Consider the following 21,106-nt stretch of genomic DNA (forward strand, 5'->3'; position numbering starts at 1 on the left):
AAGAAATATGAATAAGTAAGAAATAACAGTTTAAATATACAATTAATAAATATTTTTAATAAGAAAAGTAATTTTGATTTACGTTTACCGTCCCTTAACAAAGGTTAATAATGTTTACTCTTCTATTATAGTAATATTTTATAAGTCCTTCTTTAAATCATGTATATGAATATTACGGTGATAAAATCTAAAAAATTTTTTGGTTATGTATCTTTATTTACGTGTTTATGTATAGTCTTATAATTTATTAGTATATATACTATGTATATGTGGTTGTGGATGATTTGACCGTTAATGCAGTCAAAGAACTGAAGTTACGGTCATGATACAATCTGGTGCCGGTATGATCGCATATGTTGCAAAGATCTTTTCCTTTCTCTTTTGAAATACCTTATATCCAGTTTTTGTAAAGCTCGCTGCTTTGATATAAACTTCCGTATTTAGTCTCGAGTAAGTTTACAGATTGTACCCCCTGTTTATATTTCATAATCTTATAATATTACGATGTCGATACAAATTTTAGTTTTTTAATTAATATTTATTACTTGAATATTTTGCTTTATTTAAATAAACAATATAAACTGTCACCATATGTTCAAATTACTTTATGAGTATTATATATTATTTAATTGTAGAAGTAAAAGTGGAGAAATAGAAATAAAGTGGGAAAGAATAGATCAGTATGACTGCAATGATGAATGCTAAGCAAATTCGCCAAGCTTATATTGACTTTTTTGAAAGTAAGAATCACAAATACGTGCATTCCAGTTCTACAATACCACATGATGATCCTACATTATTATTTACAAATGCTGGAATGAACCAGGTATAATATTTAATAAAAATATTATTATCTTCAGTTATTAAAATATATCTTTCATTCATTTGTTTATTTTGATCATTTTTAGTTTAAACCAATATTTCTGGGAACAGTGGATCCTAATAGCGATATGGCAAAGCTAACGAGAGCTGTTAACAGTCAAAAATGTATTAGAGCTGGAGGAAAACATAATGATCTAGATGATGTTGGAAAAGATGTTTACCATCATACATTTTTTGAAATGATGGGTAACTGGTCTTTTGGAGATTATTTTAAAGTAATACACTAATCATGTAATACATGATTTATTGAAAAATAATTATTGCAATTTCTACATATATGACTGATTCTTTAGAAAGAGATTTGTACTTGGGCTTGGGAATTTCTAACTGTTAAGTTAAAGTTATCAGCAGATCGACTGTATGTAACTTATTTTGGAGGCGATGAAAAAAATAATTTAGAGTCTGATGAAGAATGCAAACAAATCTGGCTTTCTTTAGGGTAATTAGATATTTATTATATTTAGTTGTTAATATTTAGTAATAGTATTATTATATTTAGTTTTTATTGTATCAATTATTATTAGCATAGCTTTTATAAAAGGACATTATAAACACTTATTTTACTTTCTTAGTGTATCTCCTAGTCATGTATTACCAGGAAATATGAAAGATAATTTCTGGGAAATGGGAGAAACAGGCCCATGTGGACCTTGTAGTGAAATCCATTATGATCGTATTGGCAATAGGGAAGCAGCTGATTTAGTAAATCAAGATGATCCAGATGTTTTGGAGATTTGGAATCTTGTATTTATACAATTTAATAGGTAAGTAACTTATAATAATAAAAGCAAGCTTTATTTCTCTAATGTTGTATATTATTTTAGAGAAACTGGTGGAAGTTTGAAACTATTACCAAAAAAACACATTGATTGTGGTCTAGGTTTAGAAAGATTAGTGTCAGTTATACAAAATAAAAAAGCAAATTATGATACAGATTTATTTGTACCACTTTTTAATGCAATACAAGAAGGTACAGGAGCACCACCTTATCGGGGAAGGGTAGGCATGGAAGATGAAGATGGAATAGATATGGCATATAGAGTTTTGGCTGATCATGCAAGAACAATTACAATTGCTCTTGCAGATGGAGGTGTACCTGATAATACTGGTAGAGGGTGTGTTTTATTAAATTTATGTATCTATGTATTTTAAATTACATATTTTGATCATATTCCATCATATAAATTGTATCATTAATGAAACTTTAGATATGTGCTAAGAAGAATTTTGAGGCGTGCTGTACGTTATGCAACTGAAAAATTGAATGCTAAACCTGGTTTTTTTGGGTCATTGGTGAATGTTGTGGTAGATATTCTTGGTAAGTACTTTCAATTTGATTTCTAAGTTTTTTATATTATTTATGACATTTTATATTAAAAATTACTTTTTTTATGGGAATATAGGTGACATCTTTCCAGAAGTGAGAAAAGACCCACAGTATATAATTGATGTCATTAATGAAGAAGAAATTCAATTTCTCAAGACTTTATCGCGTGGTCGTAATTTATTAAATCGTACTATAGCAAAATTAGAATCATCAAATGTTCTCCCAGGTGATGTTGCATGGCGTCTATACGACACATATGGTTTTCCGGTTGATTTAACACAACTTATGGCTGAAGAGAAAGGTTTAAAAGTAGATATAATCGGCTACGAAGAAGCAAAAAAGCAAGCTCAGGTACTAAATATGTCAAATACTTTGCAGCAATAATTCAGAATGTGTTATTGGTAAAATAATTATAATTATTTAATTTATCTCAGCTTATTTCCCAAAGTAAAAGTGGTGGAGTAGATGATCAAATTAATTTGGATGTTCATGCAATTACTGAATTACAAAATAAAGGAATTAAACCAACAAACGACTTGCCGAAATATAATTACAACGTTGTAAATAATAAATTATACGAAGAATATGAATTTGTTCCATGTATTGGTACTGTTATTGCTGTTAGACGTGCAAAGACTTTTGTCGATGAAGTATCGTCAGGAGAAGAAGTTGGGATTTTGTTAGATCAAACTAACTTCTATGCAGAGCAGGGTGGACAAATATACGATGAAGGATTTTTAGTGAAGATCGATGATGACGTAAATATATACTGTAATTAAATTTACATGTATTTACGCATAATCATTAAAGATAACTATCTTCATCTTTCTAGGATACCGAAGTTCGTATAAAAAATGTTCAAGTAAGAGGTGGTTACGTTTTACACATTGGAACTGTAGGTCAAGGAAAATTGAAAAAAGGCGATAAAGTTTTCTTGAACATAGATACTACACGAAGGAGACTTATAATGAGCAATCACACTGCAACTCATGCTCTTAATTATGCTCTTCGCAAAGTGTTAGGCACAGAAGTTGATCAGAAAGGTTCTTTAGTTGCACCTGACCGTCTTCGTTTTGATTTTACAAATAAAGGTTTGTTAAAAAATAGTAATAAAGACCACACAGAATGTAAAATATATTTTAAAATGCTTAAAAAATGTATACATATATTCTAAACATCTTCTAAACATATATTCTAAACAGGAGCAATGACTGCAGAACAAGTAAGAAAGGTAGAAGAAATTACAAGTGATATGATAAAAGGAAATAAGAAGATTTATGCTAAAGAAAGTAATTTAGCACTAGCAAAAACTATTCAAGGATTACGTGCTATGTTTGAAGAAACATATCCTGATCCTGTAAGAGTTGTTAGTATAGGTATACCAGTTGAGGACTTAGAAAAAGATCCTTTAAGTAGTGCTGCATTACAAACTAGCGTAGAATTTTGTGGTGGAACGTAAATATGTTTAATATTTTCAATAATGTACAATAAAGGTTGTAAACATTTTTTAATTATATAGGTTTAATTGTTTTTAGGCATTTACATTGTACAGAACATATTGGAGATTTTGTTATAGCCAGTGAAGAGGCTATTGCTAAAGGTATTAGGCGTATAGTAGCTCTAACAGGCCCTGAAGCAATAAAAGCTCAGAAGAAAGCATCTATATTACAAAATCATTTAGACCAACTTCAAGCAACTATAGTAGCTGATAAAGGTGGTGTAAATATAAAAGAACACATAAAAAAAATAGTTGAATTAACAGATGATGTTTCACATGCTACTATTTCAAGTTGGAGAAAGGTACATTTTATACATGCACATACATTTTTGTAGAGTTCATTTTGTAACCATCATAAATGTGTTTATTTAAATATAGGATAAAATGCGCAAAATGTTAAAAGATTTAAGAAAGGCACTCGACGATAAAGAGCGTGTAGCTAAAATCGCAATAGTCAATGCAGTAGTAGATACCATTCAAGAAATAATTCAGCAAAATATTGGATGTTTAGTATTAGTTGAAGTATTGCAAGCATATAGTAATACAAAAGCTTTAGATTCAGCCCTAAAGAAAATAAAAGCTATATCTCCAGAGACAAGTGCATTACTTATAAGTGTCGACCCTGATGTTAAAAAAATTTTTGCTCTTAGCGCAGTATCTAAGGTAAGATCAGATGCGTGTAGCCAAATAAGCTAATTGATATAAAAATAATACTTTTATTATGTTTTATAAAATACAATAGTCTGCTATAAATAAAGGATTAAAAGCAAATGAATGGATTCAAGAAATTGCTTCACTCATGGAAGGGAAAGGTGGTGGAAAATCTGAATCTGCTCAGGCTTCGGGTACGAATATATCATGCGTAACTAAGTTGGTACACACTGCTAAAAATTTTGCTAACTCAAAGCTTGGAATAGTAGGTAAGATCTAATTTACTATACATCAACATTAATATGTCATATAGACTGAAAGTATCTGAACTTAAAACATGTTTTCAGAAGATATTGTAAATGAAAATCATGATCCATTGAAAAGTAGAGAAAAATCTGTATGTTCTAAAACTTTAAAAAAGAAATTGGTACTTTCCAATGATATTGGAAGTATTAAATATTATCGTACTCAAATAGTCGCTAAATATAACGATATAGAACTAACTACATCACAACATAAAAATGATGACACATCCAAATGTATTAAGGTAGAAGGAAATGGTGTTGTGTTGTCTGATAGCAATGCGATTGCGTTTTATTTATCCAGTGATCAATTAAGATGTTCAAGCAATGCTTTTACATTCAGTGAAGTTTTACAATGGTTAAGTTATGCAGATAATCATATTTTGCCAGCAGTACTTGGATGGATTGTGCCATGTCTTTCAAAAAATGTTCCAAATAATGTGAAGGCAAATATTAAAACATCTAAAGAAGATGTTCTATCTTCTTTGAAGAAACTAAATAATATACTATTGACAAAAACTTATTTAGTGGGAGAACGAATTAGTCTTGCAGATATTGCTGTTTTCACTGCCTTAATGCCGTTGTACGAACATGTATTAGATTCGACATCTAGAAAGCAGTATACAAATCTAAACAGATGGTTTTTCACTATCTTAAATCAGTCGGAAGTAGCTAGTATAATAAAAAACTTTAAGATTTGTGAAAAATCTGTTAATTGATATTAAATATTGTTTTTGAAACAAATGGTTTTTATATATGATTTTTATTAACAAATTATTATAAATATATAATGTAATTAATCAAAATATTCTTTGTACTACAATACATTTTTCTTCTTACTCTCTTCTTCCTTGTCATATAGTATTCTTATTTCTCTTAATAAAGTGGATATATTTGTACCCATTTTAGCAGAAATTGGAATAATTGGTAAATTAATTTTTTGTTTGAGTATTTCCAACTTTTCCTATAATTATATAGTTAGTTATGGTAATATTCATTTTTTAAATAATATTAATTAAAGAAAACAATATCTGACCATTGCTCCTGGTAAATCTATCTTATTTGCTGCAATAAGATGTAATCGTTTATTTAGTTGTACATTAAATTCTGAGATTTCGTATTTTAAAGTTTCAAAATCTCTCCATGGTTCGTCAGAGGCAACATCGAGAATAAATAATAAAACCTTACAACGTTCTGCATGTTTAAGAAATTGTATGCCAAGTCCTCTATTTTTATGAGAGTCAGGTATAAGACCCGGTAAATCAGCCACTTGGGAATTAACAATTTTATTATTAAAAGAATAATACGAATTAAATATTGATTAATTGATTACATTACGTTACCAACCTGTAACTTGCTCATAATCATCATACAATATGATTCCTAAATGAGGTTTCAGTGTCGTAAATTGATATGCTGCAACTTTTGGTCTAGCTCTAGATATTGCCCTTAGTAATGTACTTTTACCTGCATTTGGAAATCCAATCTAATACAAACATTTGAATTGTTGTTAGCTTTTAACTAAATTTTAGGAGATCAATCAGAATATTAATATAGCATTTACTTACTAATCCTACATGTGCCATACTACTTATTTCTAACACATACTGTAAATCTTCTCCATCTGCACCATATTCACTTATACATGGAGATTGTTGTACATCTGATTTAAAAAATGCATTCCCATGACCACCAGCACCACCTCGTGCAGCAATAAACATCATTCCTTCTTGATTTAAGTCAGCTATTATGCTTCCTTTCATATTGCGTATTATGGTACCTATAGGAACAGGTACTACAGTATGCTTGGCATTTTTTCCAAAACAGCTTTTATTATAGCCTTTTTCTCCATCTTCAGCTTTGAGAACAGAACTTATATGTGAAAGGTCTCTAACACACAATGATGTCTGCAACATTTGAAGTATACATATTTCAAATATTATCAATTCTATTTATCTTCAATCTGTTTTAACAAATTATTCAATTTTTACCTCAAATATTATATGACCACCATGTCCCCCATCTCCACCATCAGGCCCAGCATTCTCATTTGACCATAATTGTAAAAAAGATATTTCTCCATTTCCACCTTTTCCTCCAATTGTTCTTACCTAAATATTGATGTAGGTAAATATTTGTAAATATTAAGCACAAATTAAAGAAAAATTGTTTAACTTCATACTTGCTTCAAATCAAGGATACTTCTATCTGCGTCATTCTTTGCTCTTGGTTTTATACTACGTAATGGTTTGGGAACATTCTTTTGTTCTGTAAATCTTTTAAAAGTACAAAATGATTTAAATATGTTTTTATTTATATCTTTACATTCTTTAATATTTATTGCAACGGTATATAAAATACTTCGTTTCCAACAATTTTTATGTAAAATTAGATTCCTTATTTGATGAATGTAATACATCTGAAAATAAAATCACAATTTTAAATGTAAATAAATAGGAATTTATTAAATTATGTATTACATTGATTTGTACTTTTTATATATGTACATATGTAATAACATTATCTTCCAACCACAACATTTAAATTATTTTCCAAAATATTTGTTATTAAATTTTGGTGTATATTAATAACTCTTTCTCTATATAAGGGTAAATGGTTAGATTTATAACTTATTCTATAAGTTCTTTTTTCTAATTTTCCTTCTGATTCATATAATTTTAAGAAATTAACATCATTTATAATATGTCCTGCATGATTATATAACAAAATATAAAATTTAATTGGATTAAATTCTTCCTTAACACCAAAAGTTATATCAAATGCATATGTACGAGTATCTATATTAGTTGCATTTATATGCGATATGTTTGTAATTTGACTTATATCTTTCCATGAAAAATTATTACTATTGCATTCTAGAATGTTTATTTTCTTTTTAGGCGCAATGTTCTCAGCAGTTGGTGGTTTAGATTTTATAAATATGTGAGTTAAAGCCCCAGCAGAATGAAATTGTTTGTCCAAACTGCGATATCCAGTTACTACATAACTTTGAAAAGATGACCATACAAATGGTTCAATCGCTGTTAGTACAAAATTTCCATGTGCTGCCATTTCTATAATTTTCCATGAATCATCCCAACGTCTTGGTGGGTTGTCAATAGCTGTACCACCCTGACCATTGCATAAAGTAACTAATACTTGACCATTGCTTTTTAATATTTCTGATGCACTTATAAAGAATTGTCTTAATAACTCCCTATTCTTTTCTATTCGCATTTTACCACCAACATGAGGGAAGTTAAAAATAATTTTGTTAAATAATTTTGTTTTTAATATTGGATATTCTTTTAAATTTGTTGCATCAACACCTAATAATACACGAACTCCTGAAAAGAAAAACATAGAATTTTTATATATAATTAATTATATTAAAGAATATAAAGAAAAAATATTAATCTTTTCCAAAAAAAATACCAACCATTACTTCTTAAATATTCTATGTTTTTCTTTCCAAGCTCTTGATCAACATTAGCTTCGTAACATGTTGCAGTAATATTAATTTTTAAATTGAGATGGAACAGTGCAACAGAAAATGAAAAATTGCCTTCTCCAACTAGGAGTATACAATCATTTTCACTGAACATAGTAACTTTCATGATTTTGGTAAATCAAAGTAATAGAATTATTATATTGTATAATCACTATTAAAATAATGTGTTTAAATTTCTCTTAAAGGCATATTTACTAACTCTTAAAACACGAAAACACGACTAACCTCATATGAATAGCGTAACAATGATGTACTGCACGTGATTTAATAGTTTATTGTTTATAATTATGGTAATATACATATTAAGCTAATTAGAAAGTTTAATAAATGAGCAAATGAATTTTTAAATAATTTTAATAAGATTAGTAACATTAAATATTATCATACTCGAATTTAAAAAATGAGAAGGAAATTTAAGATACGACATACACTATGTCTAACGAGATGAGGCAATAAACGTAAACAAAATGTGGTTGTTGCGGATGCGGCCGCCGACTAGTAATATTTGAATGTCATATACTTATAAATTTAAGATCACTCTCATAATGCTATTTCCATATTTATAAATGTGGATTGTGTGAAATATATACAATACACTTCTGTAATTTTCTGAATTTCATGTACTAATGAAAGTCAATGAAAAATGCAATATTTACCAATTTACATTACAACTTAATTTAATTTAATTAAATTATATTAATTAAATTATATTATATTTAATTTAATTAAATTATATTAATATTTTTAAATTTGTTATTAATATATACGTAAAAATGAACAAAAATTTCTAAGATGTATTTAAATTTGTTTTAACTTTGTTCCATTAATAGTTTCATGTATTTTATTACTGGTACAAATATTTACTAATAATTTTTATTTCCCTGTTACATATATTATCATAAAACTTAAAAATTACTCTAATTGTAGTATAGTTTCTAATACATATATATATATATATATTGCATTCTTTTTTTATATTAGTTATTATCGAACACATATAAATAAAATTGATTAAAATCTAAGCAACATGCATACATATTGTATATATGAAATCACAGATGTTTTTACGTGATATTATGTATATATATTGGATATTGTGTTAATTCATTGCGGAAGTAATTTAAAATAAACCCTGCATTTTTCTGATATCTTCTTTGGCTTACAAACGAAAGTTTGTGACATAATAGTACGACGAATGAATGAAACTATTTTTGTACGATATTTCGATGAGTGTGTTACAAAATTAGCATCATGAATTCACTGTATGATTCCGTTTTTGCATACAATAAATATTAATTCACGGAGCGTTGAATTTCTCAGAAAGATTATAAATAAATGAATCTATTCATGATTGCTTAATTGATTATTATTTACTAAATAGAAAATAGAAAATTCATAGAGATTCTTGGAAGATATCCATGACTTATCAAGGCTGTTAATATTTGAAAAAATTCAAGTCGATTTACATCGACTTAACATACTGTTGTATTTATTATAACATTTACGTACTATAATTAATTAAATTCGAACGTATTAAATTTTACAAGTTTACTAGTATTTTTGACTATAAAGATATAATATTATAAAAATGAAATTCACAACCTAATAAAAAAGTACTTCGGTGGAAAATTGGAGTGTAAGCAAATTCTTCTTGTAACCACTGTATATATGTATGTACTTACAGATATATGTGTGTACATTCTACGGATCATAATATCATCTTTTTTGTAGTTATGCTTATCATGATTGTATATATCATAGTATACAAGTCTGTGAATAACCGATATGTAGTCAATCAGCAGCAAAAAATATTAACTAGTGGTTTTTCATTGTGACACACATTATACACTGTGCATTGTACCTTGAGAATCTATGTATCATGTCGTCACGGTTATACCCTCGACACGCATAGCCGATTCAGTGTCTTTTGAAGCTAAGGAAAATCTAGACCGATCACACACTGTATTACTAAATTTTAATAGTAAGTTATACGAAGCATAATATCTGAATCATTATTCATAAGGCCATACGAATAGCTTATTGTTTACCGGAAATATTATCATTTTTTCACATAGTAACCATAGCAAATGTTTTATAATATCTTTGCGTATTTTGCTAATTGATAATCTAATCAATAAAAATCTAATAAAATTTCAAATCTAATAAAATTTATTTGATACAAAATTTAATACATGAAACATTTTATTGTATAATAGTAAAAATTTAACTACAATAGAAAACTAATTTTAGATTAGAAGAAAAAATTATTACACGTATAATCGTAAATAATGCATAAGCAATGAAAATTAACACAAATTTATGAAGTAAACAAATAAATAAATATTTCTTACAAATTTCTCAATACGTACCAAAACATCCAGTCAGACAAAACGCGCGCGTACAAAGGAAAAAGGAAATAAATTTAAAGGTTTGTCGTTAACGTAATTATAAAGAGTTGAAGGTTAAATTAGGAAGATTAAATTAGATTAACTTATGTAAGAATATCCGATCGTTCGATGTTAATTATACTTACATATAAAATTAACTTCCATAAATGATGGGTATATATAATAATTCCATTTTTTTAAGTCTTTAGATCAATTTTAATATCAAATATAAATTATATATAATACAGAAAATATAAAGCAATAATTTTTGCTTTTATAAAGATGAATGATGAATGCTGATAAAATAAAGAAGTATTACATAATTGCAAGAAATCTAACTTCTGTGAAAATTGAACAATGTTACCTTCCTTTTATCTTACAGATTAGTTTCTAGGTACTGATAGCACTTAAATAGCAACTCACCTATACGTTTGCACGCGCACCAATGAAACTGTGTTGTTATCTCATATTCACATTGTAGAGGTCCAATGATTCAACATTTATTGTTAAATCACGTAGCGCAAATCACGAATGAATACGATTGAAACGTTTCCGCTATTGACTTTCAATACTTAGAAAATGAACTTACGTTCATTGCTTCTTTAATAGCTTAATAAAACCGATGTGAAAAAAGGGAAACACTTTTTGTTCCTCTATGATTGACAACCGCCCCTTGTGCATACATAACGTGCTTATCACGGTTAAGAATTTATGTCAACCGAAGTTTCGCACATCCGAGTTTATTTTGGCGTTATTGTAACTTGGCAACTAGACTGGTCGTACAAGGCTAAAAGAAGAACTCAACCTCAAACAGATAAATTACAAAGAAAATTTTATTAAATATTATAAAATAGTGCAGATTATATTTAAAAAAAGCTAATGGAAAGGAAGTTAAAATTCATGTTAATGATACTGCTTTGTTGTAATGGTCATCTAACTCTTTATATTTAAATTCATTCGGTAAGTACATAAACCAATGTTTTTATATAATTATAGATAGATCGCGAGCTTGATACCTTGTATAAGAAATTGGTTTAACGACGAAAATTAATCGATTGCTTGCGATAGGCAATCGATAATTTTCTATCAAGCTAATATAAAATTTATTTAACAATTTCGATATCGAAAATTGCTATTACAATATGATTGTTATTATACATAATAGTATGTTATCGTGTGTTCTATTATCTATTACGTGATCACGGACCTATATACATCCGTGATATAACTCATGAAAAACTTAGAAGCTAGTCATTCTCGGTCGATTTTCTTTTAAATAAAGTATGAGTATTTCGTGAAACATCATGTGTACCAGTCCCTAAAGGACTTTCAGGTCACATTAGATTTGAAACTTAACAACTCGCTGTCGAAGGCTATGCCTTATAAATTCTTTGTTTTTAACAAATATAATGTACAACGCAAATACACGATTATATATATACATATAAGTCTGGTATTATAAGATTATTAGTATGTGATTATTTATTATAAATTTATTGTTTATATTATAATTGTAATAAATTTTAATTTTCATATAAAGAGAATTTTAAGAGCACGTTACAATTGATATCAAAATTAATAACTGAAAACTTCAATCGTAATATTAAATTTGTAGATAACTGTGATATTTAAGGACATGCGTAAAAGTTTAACCATTCATATTAACGATTACGCACCCGATTGTACAGATTCAAGTTAATTAACAAATATACAACATTTAGTAATGTAAGAATGTTGTATGATACACATACACGAATAATCATGACATATTGCATACTTAATCGATGACGTATATATATACTACATGAATTTCTATAGCTCCTAATTTACGTGCGTCTTGCATACTATATTTTAAGTAGTTATAAAGTAAATTTCATAAGCGTGTACAGCTAATGAGTCATAAAACAATACGCTAAAGAAAATAATTTTTAAATTCATATTTTTAGTAAGTAAAAAATTAGTAATATTTACATCTTCAATGATGAAAAGCTCAAGAAAAAAACGTGTATATGTGTATAATAATTAAACCGGGGATTTTTATGCAAAATCCATATTATTAAAAATATAATTAAAAAGGCAGAAGATCGGTAAGAAATTGTTTTACCTACAGAGTACTATACAAAGTACTTTGAATATTTTATATATTTTTTCATATTATATGCATTCTGAGCAATTTAAAATTTTGTATAAATGCATAAAAATCCACAGTCTAATAGTAATGTAGGATTAATATAATAATACACGTAATAATAAGGTTGCGAAGAATGACGATTTAATCAAGTAGAACAACGCGTATGCGTATGTATATTCGAAATAACGATGTGAATGAAAATACGAGCGCAACAAATTATCCCACCTCAACTCAACGGAACTCTTCTTATGTCTAGAAGTGGTAACATCAGGGAGGGTAACCGCATGACGGCGCCACGAGAGCGTCGCGACGCGAGCTACGGTCGTCAGGCGGCGCCGGTCGTTCGTCACGAAACGAGGCGGGGTTGCAGGAGAAGTTCTCGTATGAAAGAAGGAAAGAGTCAGAGACAGAGGCAAATCGCGTGACGTGAACTCGAGTAAAAGAGAAAGAATCGAGAAGAATCGGGTGAACAGAACGGTGTAAGGTGTAAGGCATATACTGCGAAACTAGCGCCTCCGTTTGTACGCTCTATTCGTTATTTTCGTATCTTTCGGCTTATGAAAAAGAGAAAACCACGAGTCCCCGGAATTAAATGCCAACTTGTGTCAACGTATATCTCCTCGATTCTTTCGTCAATTACTCCCACCTTTCTTTTCTCTTTACGCACGCACTCTCTTGTTATTTGCTACCTTCAATTTTACGTCCTTATACTAGTGTTTGTCATTCACGAAAATACACAAACTCCCAAACCTGTTACTACCAGTTCTCTGTGGTGATATCACGGTGTAGCAACATCAAAGTTGACGACAAAAAAGAAGAAAAATCTCGTGTATAAAATTTATACATGACTGCATATGAACATCATGCGTGCTTTCTTTACATATGTACGTGTTATATCGTTACGAGGTACGATAGTGTCTCGTCGTAGGTCTCTTGTGACCCTATCAGTGACTAATTGAGCGTGCAAATTCAGCAACTTTATGGCTGGACAATGTGTCGACCAAGATAACGACCGCATGCAGAAACATCAAAGAATCCTCTAAATTCTGCGAGGATTCTCTATCGCTGTCTCTGTTCTTATCGCTTCTCTTATGGGTATGCTCTACCTGATGTTTATTTCCATTCAAAATTTCATTTTACCATGAATTTCAATGTTTCATTTTGAAACTTTAAATTATGATATTATCTGTCGATATTTGCTTGTATATTATTTAGTGTTACCTACAGCTTTAATTACAAATACACGTGTCGTGCGCGTGTAGTGTACGCATAGAGCGCAAATCTATCGTGTGCGTAACCATGCACGCCGGTTTAGAATATCGTGTGTGCAAAATTTCCGAAAAATGAATGAACAACGAGATATCAAGTTTCATGTCTGCAAAGGTATATACGACAGAGTATATAACAATTTGTTTATTATAATTTATAATGTAATGTTAAATTCAATTTTGTTAAAATATAAGCTAATAAATGTTCTTAGTTTTGAACGAGTGTATATGCAAAATATTCATTCATTCGAAATTTTATATGATCGAACTGTAAAATTTTTACTTATATATATGTAAACACAGACGATTAACTAATTAAGTGATGACATATTATTTATTAGAAAGACACTTTAACTGAATTTATTAGTCAATTAATTTTTTATAATTCATTTTTGTCCTAGATGTTCAATTTTTCGAATTTCTAAATTTTCTATGTGTATGGGTATAAGATAAAATAAATTAATAATGTCACATGACACAAAGTAGCTCTTGAATTATTTCGATTAGTCGGTACACACATATTAAAAATGTAACTAAAAGTAGACTCGATACATTATCAAAATTATTTTTTAAGTTCGTGTAAAAGCGAAATTAACCTACTTTGCCGATGCCTACATACAGACGCGGATTATATTGTTGTTATTCCACAGCTTAGATATTTATAAATTGTTATCTTCATTTTTCTTGAAAGATAACGCGTGACAACATTTATTGCAACAAATATTGTAATTGAACGCTTAAAATTTTTTTGTTAAAGCGATATCTTTGAAGAAATATTTATATTAATATAATTAAACGATTGATGGATATTTATTATAAGCATAAAATAATGCAATAATTGTTATAATTCACTTGCATTAATAAAATGAAGAAAATTATTATAAATGTTGTTTGAGCAATTATTAGATTTTTCAGAAATTACTTTAATCGATATTATTACTGTTAATTTCTTAGTAATATCTTATTTAAAAAACAAATATAAAATCATAATAAGTTAAGTCGAAAATGTTCAATACAATAAGTTTTGTAGCTTGTTATTATGTTACAATGTTTCTTTTGTGAATTATTATTATTATTGAAGCCTTCCCAAGCATCTTAGTTGTCAAGTAGTATACCGATAAAGATATGTGAAATTAGATATAAAAAACGTTATTCGGTAAGGAAAGTTCGATATTTGCGATATTTGTTACGATATTCGTTCAGTTGTTGTTTTCAATACTTTATCATAAAATGTTCGTTTTGATTGTTCAAAGCGTCGTTGAAATGAAAAATTTTTGCATGTTAAGATAATTATATTGGTAAAATATTATACATTAAATATGCAATTTTTAGTACCTTTTTTTGTATTTTTATTAATAATCGAGCATGCTATAAAGTTTATACCAGAAAATATTTCCATGAATTAAAATCATATGCAATCTTTTTTTTTAATTATGTATATCAGAATAAAAATTATTTATTGTAATAATAATTGTTATTTTGTGTGTTTCTCGTAGTACAAATTTCGTCGAATGAGGCTTCAGATCCAAAGAATCCAGAACGAAATTAAAAGAAACACAGAACAACAACAAAACTATAAATCCAACATATAAATGGTATAATGACCGCAGTAGAGAAAATTGTACAAGAATCAGATGGATCAAACAATAGATGATGAGAAACTACATCAAATGATGCGTAACACGTTATGGCAGTTTCTGCATACAAAATTCAAAAGATCGTCCATATTTTGTAAGAACCCACTCGATAGAGTATAAATCCTTTATACGAATATATAGAAACGCATCGCTGCCTTTTGAGTAACCCATTCAAAGAGACATCGCAATGTCGAAAAACGCGCAACCGTTACGAAGCAAGATCGACTCGTAAAAAGAAAAAAAGACACATTAGGATTTGAATATTCAAGATAATTACAATATTAAGTATGGATGAGATAAAGGTAGCGAACTTGGGCCAAGCGGCATCAGCCGCATGCTCGATGGCTACGAATTTCTTGGCGCCAGTGAAAACCGAACGGCAGATCTACGAGAATTCGATGCTCGAGGACGATCCCAATGCCAATTCGGTGGTCTCAACTTCACAAGAGGACAGAACTGTACCAAGATGGGGTCCTAATCACAAGGGTGCTCAAGAATTAGCAAATCTTTATAGTACTGGTAATAATTTTAATAATTAATTTTTTCCCACGTAGACACTTTCAGCGATATCTCGATATTTATTAATATTTAAAACAATTTTGAATGTATTTTATATATAAAAATACATTCGGTGAATTCAATTAATAATTTCATTATATTTAATATCAAATCTTGGAAAAGTATACATTAGCGGCACGTGTAAATACATTATATGTTTCTGATTTTAATACTTGCCAAAATATTAGCTATATATCGGTCGCACCTTGGAATTCTCGAGTGTGAACTAAAATAAAGGGCAATCTAACAATACATATCTTTGTATCTATACAATAATTATAAAATCATTATTATGATACCACTCTTATATGTAAAGATTTTTTACATTTTGTAGTTAGAATAGTACACTGTCGAAATTTCGGTGATTAACGATGATTGATGATAATGTTTTTATTGCAGGGAAAAGAACACAAGAGTGCATTTGTGTCGGTATCTGCATTACCCTCATCGTAGTTAATTCGATATTTATTCTTGTCAGATTACGATTAGAAAATTTGAGCTCGATAGCGATAGCAGCATTTTGTGGCATCGTTACGGCAGATTTTGGATCTGGATTAGTACATTGGGCTGCTGACACATGGGGCTCTGTAGAGCTTCCAGTTCTTGGAAAGGTAAATTGCAGAAAACCGTTGCACAAAATATACTTATTTACACGTTTAAGATTAATGTTTTCGTTGAACGATGAAAGTTATTAATAGATCATATCTATATACATTTATATATATATATGTGTACTTCCAGAATTTTTTAAGACCATTTCGAGAGCACCACATTGATCCAACTAGCATAACAAGGCATGATTTTATAGAAACTAATGGTGACAATTTCATGGTCACAATTCCATTCCTTTACAAATTAACATGGGATTTCTTAACTCTCCCAGAATCAGAGATACAACAAAAATTTGTTTGGACCTGTTATTGGTTTCTACTTGCAATTTTTGTGGCAATGACTAATCAGGTAATTGAATATAATTTGTCGATATATATTTCAGATAACTTCTTATATTTAAGAAACAAAGTACAAATTTTATATAAACTTCTTCAATTCTATCAAATTTAGTATTACCAGAGTGACATAGTAGCAATAACATAAAAGACTTTTTCCAGATACATAAATGGTCACATACATATTTTGGATTACCTTCCTGGGTTGTTTGGTTACAAGAACATAGAATTATATTGCCTAGGAAACATCATCGTGTGCATCATGTTGCACCACATGAGACTTATTTCTGTATTACTACTGGATGGTTAAATTGGCCATTAGAACAACTTCGGTTTTGGTATATACTAGAAACTGTAATCGAAAAAGCTACTGGCTGTAAACCTAGGGCGGATGATTTGAAATGGGCACAAAAACGATCTTGAGAATTAATGTATTTTATTGTTTTATGCATTTTCACGGATAAAAAAAAATTTAACAAAAAAATGAAATTTTCCATGAACTTTAACTTCATGAAAAAATATAGAGAAAAATTTTGAATAGAACATGCTGAAAGGAAAGTTAAATCTATATTGTATCTTTTTTTTTCTTATATTTAGCACTACGAGGCCTTTCCTACAAAATAGATAGCGTGATTAAAGACATTTAGTATTACTTAAATATGCTTTTGAAGTTTACACATTTATAATATATATAAACGCAATAATATAAATATATATGTATATACATTACATAAGAGAAATGTGAGTATGAAATCATGTTTGTGTAAGTATAAATTATGAATTAACAATTGGCCTGATGAATTAAGCAATTCATACGTTTATGCACCGCACAATCATTACATAAGTAGCACAAATTTGAAGCAGAGAGTATTAATTTAACATTTTATATAATAATTTATAAAGTATTAAGATTACAATCACAAAATACTGCAGTACATTGTGAATGAGAAGTGTACTATATTTAAATTTTAAACACAATGTCCAGTGGCTATGAAATGAAACTGAATGTTAAAAATAAAATGCATTGATATACACATGTATATAAGTATACATGTGTATATATATACATACTATATGTATTTGTATACATGTATACATATTTATGAATTAATTTAAAATTGTCGCTTACATTTGTTCGCGCATAAATCTAAACAGTGTAATTTTAATGGAAAGATATTTAAATTAATTAATATGCTAATTTATAATAGCCTAAACTGCTGTTTAAGTACAATCAATTTCCCTGAACCCCAGAAAATTTTTGAACTACTAAAATTTAATAAAAGGCATTGATTTATAAAAACTTATTACTAAAAATGAATATTGTCAATTTAACTATTACCTATCTACGTAAATAATTTAATATCTTTTGTGTTTAGAAGAAAAACAAATTAGCTATTGTTCATTAATAAATCTATATACATTTTTTTATATATTACATTGTGTTCATAATCATTCAAATCGACAATTTGATTTTAATCTTGATTTAAAAAGTTGGTCTACATTGTACACAGTCTGAGCTAAGATTTATTTAACAATATTATGAAATAATATATAAATAATATAAAAAAATAAAACATTGCTTATAAATTGAATGACGTCTTTGTTTAGTATAAAAATGATACTTTTTTTTACCAATTATATTTCTTAGCTCATGACAAATAATTCAACAGACATAAAAATTGTAAGGTGCTAAATATAAGTACAAGTTTTAGGTTCAGGGACCAATAAAAGAGTTAATTGCTCTTTGCAGCAGTTTTCTAAATTGGTTTGACTTGGATAGAGTATACTGATACTTAAGTAGTATGAGAAATTTGTGGAATCTTCATAAATACATATTATTAAAATTACGATAATTACCTTGATTTTTATACACATTTTTTCATTGACTACTATTTTGAATGATTTGTAACTTTCAGTATACTTTATGCAGAGCTTGACCATGATGTATGTTCCTTACAAGCAAATCATTAGTAATGTCTTTTAAAGAAAATGATATTAGAGGACATTACGTTTATTATAAATATCGTACTTGTTATTGTTGTTGTTATTGTTATAGAAAAAAAAAAGCATAAACTTTTAACAAACTTGTCAAATAGCAATGCGTGTCAGAACTGATGCTTTTTTTTTTAATATAGATCTATTTAATAGTTACCTAATAACAACACAAAGCAAAATGAACACAAAAACTATATTTTTGGCTAATATTGATTATATTTTTGGCTAATAACTTAATTTTCTACGCAATATATATTTATGTCATTACTATTACTGCAAACATTAATTACCTTTTGCGATATATAGATTTTTAAAGATGAATTTTGAAATATGAATAGAACTGTACATTGTGTCGTCCATATATGGAAATGAGAGAAAATGAAAAAATGGAGATTCATTATTTTACCATGAATGATTTGAGCGTTTAGTTATGTGTACCACTTGAATGTTAATTTGGAATTACAACTCACCATTCATCACAACGAAAAAAGAAAGACTACTGAAACATAAAACGTTATATATAAAGGCAGCATAGATGTATGATAATTACATAACTAATTTCATTAATTTAATGATCGATATCGCAACACGAAATATTTTGATTAAAATAAAGTGTCTCGTTTTCACATTCCATAAGTCTAATTATGTGAACATATTTATTGCACCAATATTCAGTGAATTGAATATGTAGATATTTATTTACATTATATCTAATAACAATACCAAAAAATTAATGTTAATTTATGAAATAGTTCATTTGAACAATTCCTACATAGATTTATACAATTTTAATAACAGTCAATATACCAGCAGCCTTATAACATAAAAACAAAGAATATTTTATTGAAAAATAATCTTAAGCTTTAATATTTTGAGGCTACATTCACTTTAGAAGTTAGTCTCTATTTTAAACAGTACATAGTTCATAAGAAATTTACGCAAAATAAACTGAATTGAACGCTATAATAAATTTAAATACATTGTAAGAACTACTAGTATTAATAATTTTGAATTTTCAGCAGCACATTTAGATGTAAATATATGTTATTAAGCTTAAATTTATAAAAGAGAAATATATAACACATAGTTCAAACGGAAAATGAAATAAAGGCTGTAAATATATTGAATTTGATACATAAAGAATATTTATATCTAATACTAATTGCAAAAATGCACATACCTATTTTCATATGATTATAAATTGAACACTTTTAATGGAATTACATTGTATCATTATTAAACACAATCTTTCACATTCAGTTTTATAATATTTTTAATAACTGATTTTTCGAGAAAGAAATAACAAAATGTAATTTCAACAAATATGCGTACATACATTTTGTTTTGCTCGATTTGGTGTAAGAAAATTACATTTAAAATTTATTATACATATTAAAAATACAGCATGCAATAGACTAAAATTGTTCTATTAATTTTTACGAATTACAATTGAATTATAGAAATGCAAAAAAGTAAATTACTACTCTTAATTTTTTATATTGTTCGAAAAGTTGCTTCGCGATAAACAGAAATGTATGTATGTGTATATTGTAATATATATTCTGATATTACAAATGTACATGAAATGCAATCAAAATAATAGAACATCCAAAATTTTTAAAATATGCTTATATGCAGTTTTCTGGCTACAGTAACATGTATAAATAGCGACTGAAGCTGGAATTTGCATTTGCCTTATCTGCATGTGTTTAGTTAAAAAAATTTTCTCTTAGTGAGATGGTAAATAAATAAATGAGGATAGCATAAACAATGTATGAAGTTCATAATCAACTATAAAAAAACAAGCCTTACATAAGCTAGAAATAGCATTGTTCCATCATTAATATATAATGGTGTCTCTGAAAATGTCAAAGTGATAGTTCAGTAACTTTACAAAAGTCTGAATTAATATTTTATACTAATGTTGTAAGGAAAAGAACATGCATCTTGTTTGATTATGACTTTGCAACGTTAGAATTTTTCATCTTTATGTTGTTATTAAGATGTAAACA

General features: G+C 28.1%; 4 protein-coding genes across 10 annotated transcripts; 2 read left to right on the plus strand and 2 right to left on the minus strand.

Annotated features, from left to right (window-relative positions):
• The first annotated feature begins 267 nt into the window (after positions 1 to 267).
• Alars (alanine--tRNA ligase, cytoplasmic) lies at positions 268 to 5,466 on the plus strand. 2 transcript variants are annotated; one of them, XM_072003520.1, is made up of 15 exons: positions 268 to 450; positions 636 to 826; positions 909 to 1,097; positions 1,176 to 1,321; positions 1,455 to 1,646; positions 1,707 to 1,997; positions 2,091 to 2,200; positions 2,286 to 2,560; positions 2,644 to 2,967; positions 3,042 to 3,300; positions 3,412 to 3,664; positions 3,745 to 4,009; positions 4,086 to 4,370; positions 4,450 to 4,627; positions 4,709 to 5,466. In XM_072003520.1, the coding sequence occupies exons 2-15, from the start codon at positions 683 to 685 to the stop codon at positions 5,377 to 5,379; spliced, it is 3,582 nt and encodes a 1,193-aa protein (XP_071859621.1). In that variant the 5' UTR covers positions 268 to 450; positions 636 to 682; the 3' UTR covers positions 5,380 to 5,466. The 2 variants fall into 2 exon arrangements, with proteins under 2 accessions (XP_071859621.1, XP_071859620.1); XM_072003519.1 differs by having other exon boundaries at positions 269 to 450; positions 4,706 to 5,466.
• On the minus strand, positions 5,405 to 9,886 carry LOC139987363 (mitochondrial ribosome-associated GTPase 2). The gene is made up of 8 exons (XM_072003529.1): positions 9,854 to 9,886; positions 6,843 to 7,079; positions 6,652 to 6,771; positions 6,229 to 6,567; positions 6,008 to 6,146; positions 5,849 to 5,929; positions 5,697 to 5,725; positions 5,405 to 5,624 (listed from the first exon to the last, which is right to left on the minus strand). The coding sequence occupies exons 1-8, from the start codon at positions 9,881 to 9,883 to the stop codon at positions 5,478 to 5,480; spliced, it is 1,122 nt and encodes a 373-aa protein (XP_071859630.1). The 5' UTR covers positions 9,884 to 9,886; the 3' UTR covers positions 5,405 to 5,477.
• LOC139987366 (ferredoxin-fold anticodon-binding domain-containing protein 1-like) lies at positions 7,098 to 8,591 on the minus strand. Its single transcript, XM_072003531.1, has 3 exons — positions 8,397 to 8,591; positions 8,100 to 8,322; positions 7,098 to 8,007 (listed from the first exon to the last, which is right to left on the minus strand). Exons 2-3 carry the CDS (start codon positions 8,275 to 8,277, stop codon positions 7,181 to 7,183), a joined length of 1,005 nt encoding a protein of 334 aa, XP_071859632.1. The 5' UTR covers positions 8,278 to 8,322; positions 8,397 to 8,591; the 3' UTR covers positions 7,098 to 7,180.
• A 116-nt stretch (positions 9,887 to 10,002) lies between the features above and the next one.
• On the plus strand, positions 10,003 to 20,314 carry Kua (Plasmanylethanolamine desaturase Kua). Of its 6 annotated transcripts, none has more exons than XM_072003535.1 (6): positions 10,003 to 10,152; positions 12,946 to 13,784; positions 15,454 to 16,113; positions 16,552 to 16,763; positions 16,894 to 17,112; positions 17,262 to 20,314. In XM_072003535.1, the coding sequence occupies exons 3-6, from the start codon at positions 15,882 to 15,884 to the stop codon at positions 17,520 to 17,522; spliced, it is 924 nt and encodes a 307-aa protein (XP_071859636.1). In that variant the 5' UTR covers positions 10,003 to 10,152; positions 12,946 to 13,784; positions 15,454 to 15,881; the 3' UTR covers positions 17,523 to 20,314. The 6 variants fall into 6 exon arrangements, with proteins under 6 accessions (XP_071859636.1, XP_071859638.1, XP_071859635.1 ...); XM_072003534.1 differs by lacking the exon at positions 10,003 to 10,152 and adding an exon at positions 11,389 to 11,518; XM_072003537.1 differs by lacking the exon at positions 12,946 to 13,784.
• The last annotated feature ends 792 nt before the right edge of the window (positions 20,315 to 21,106 follow it).

This window comes from Bombus fervidus, chromosome 5 (genome assembly GCF_041682495.2).
Source record: "Bombus fervidus isolate BK054 chromosome 5, iyBomFerv1, whole genome shotgun sequence".
In the NCBI taxonomy this organism is placed as follows: domain Eukaryota; kingdom Metazoa; phylum Arthropoda; class Insecta; order Hymenoptera; family Apidae; genus Bombus; species Bombus fervidus.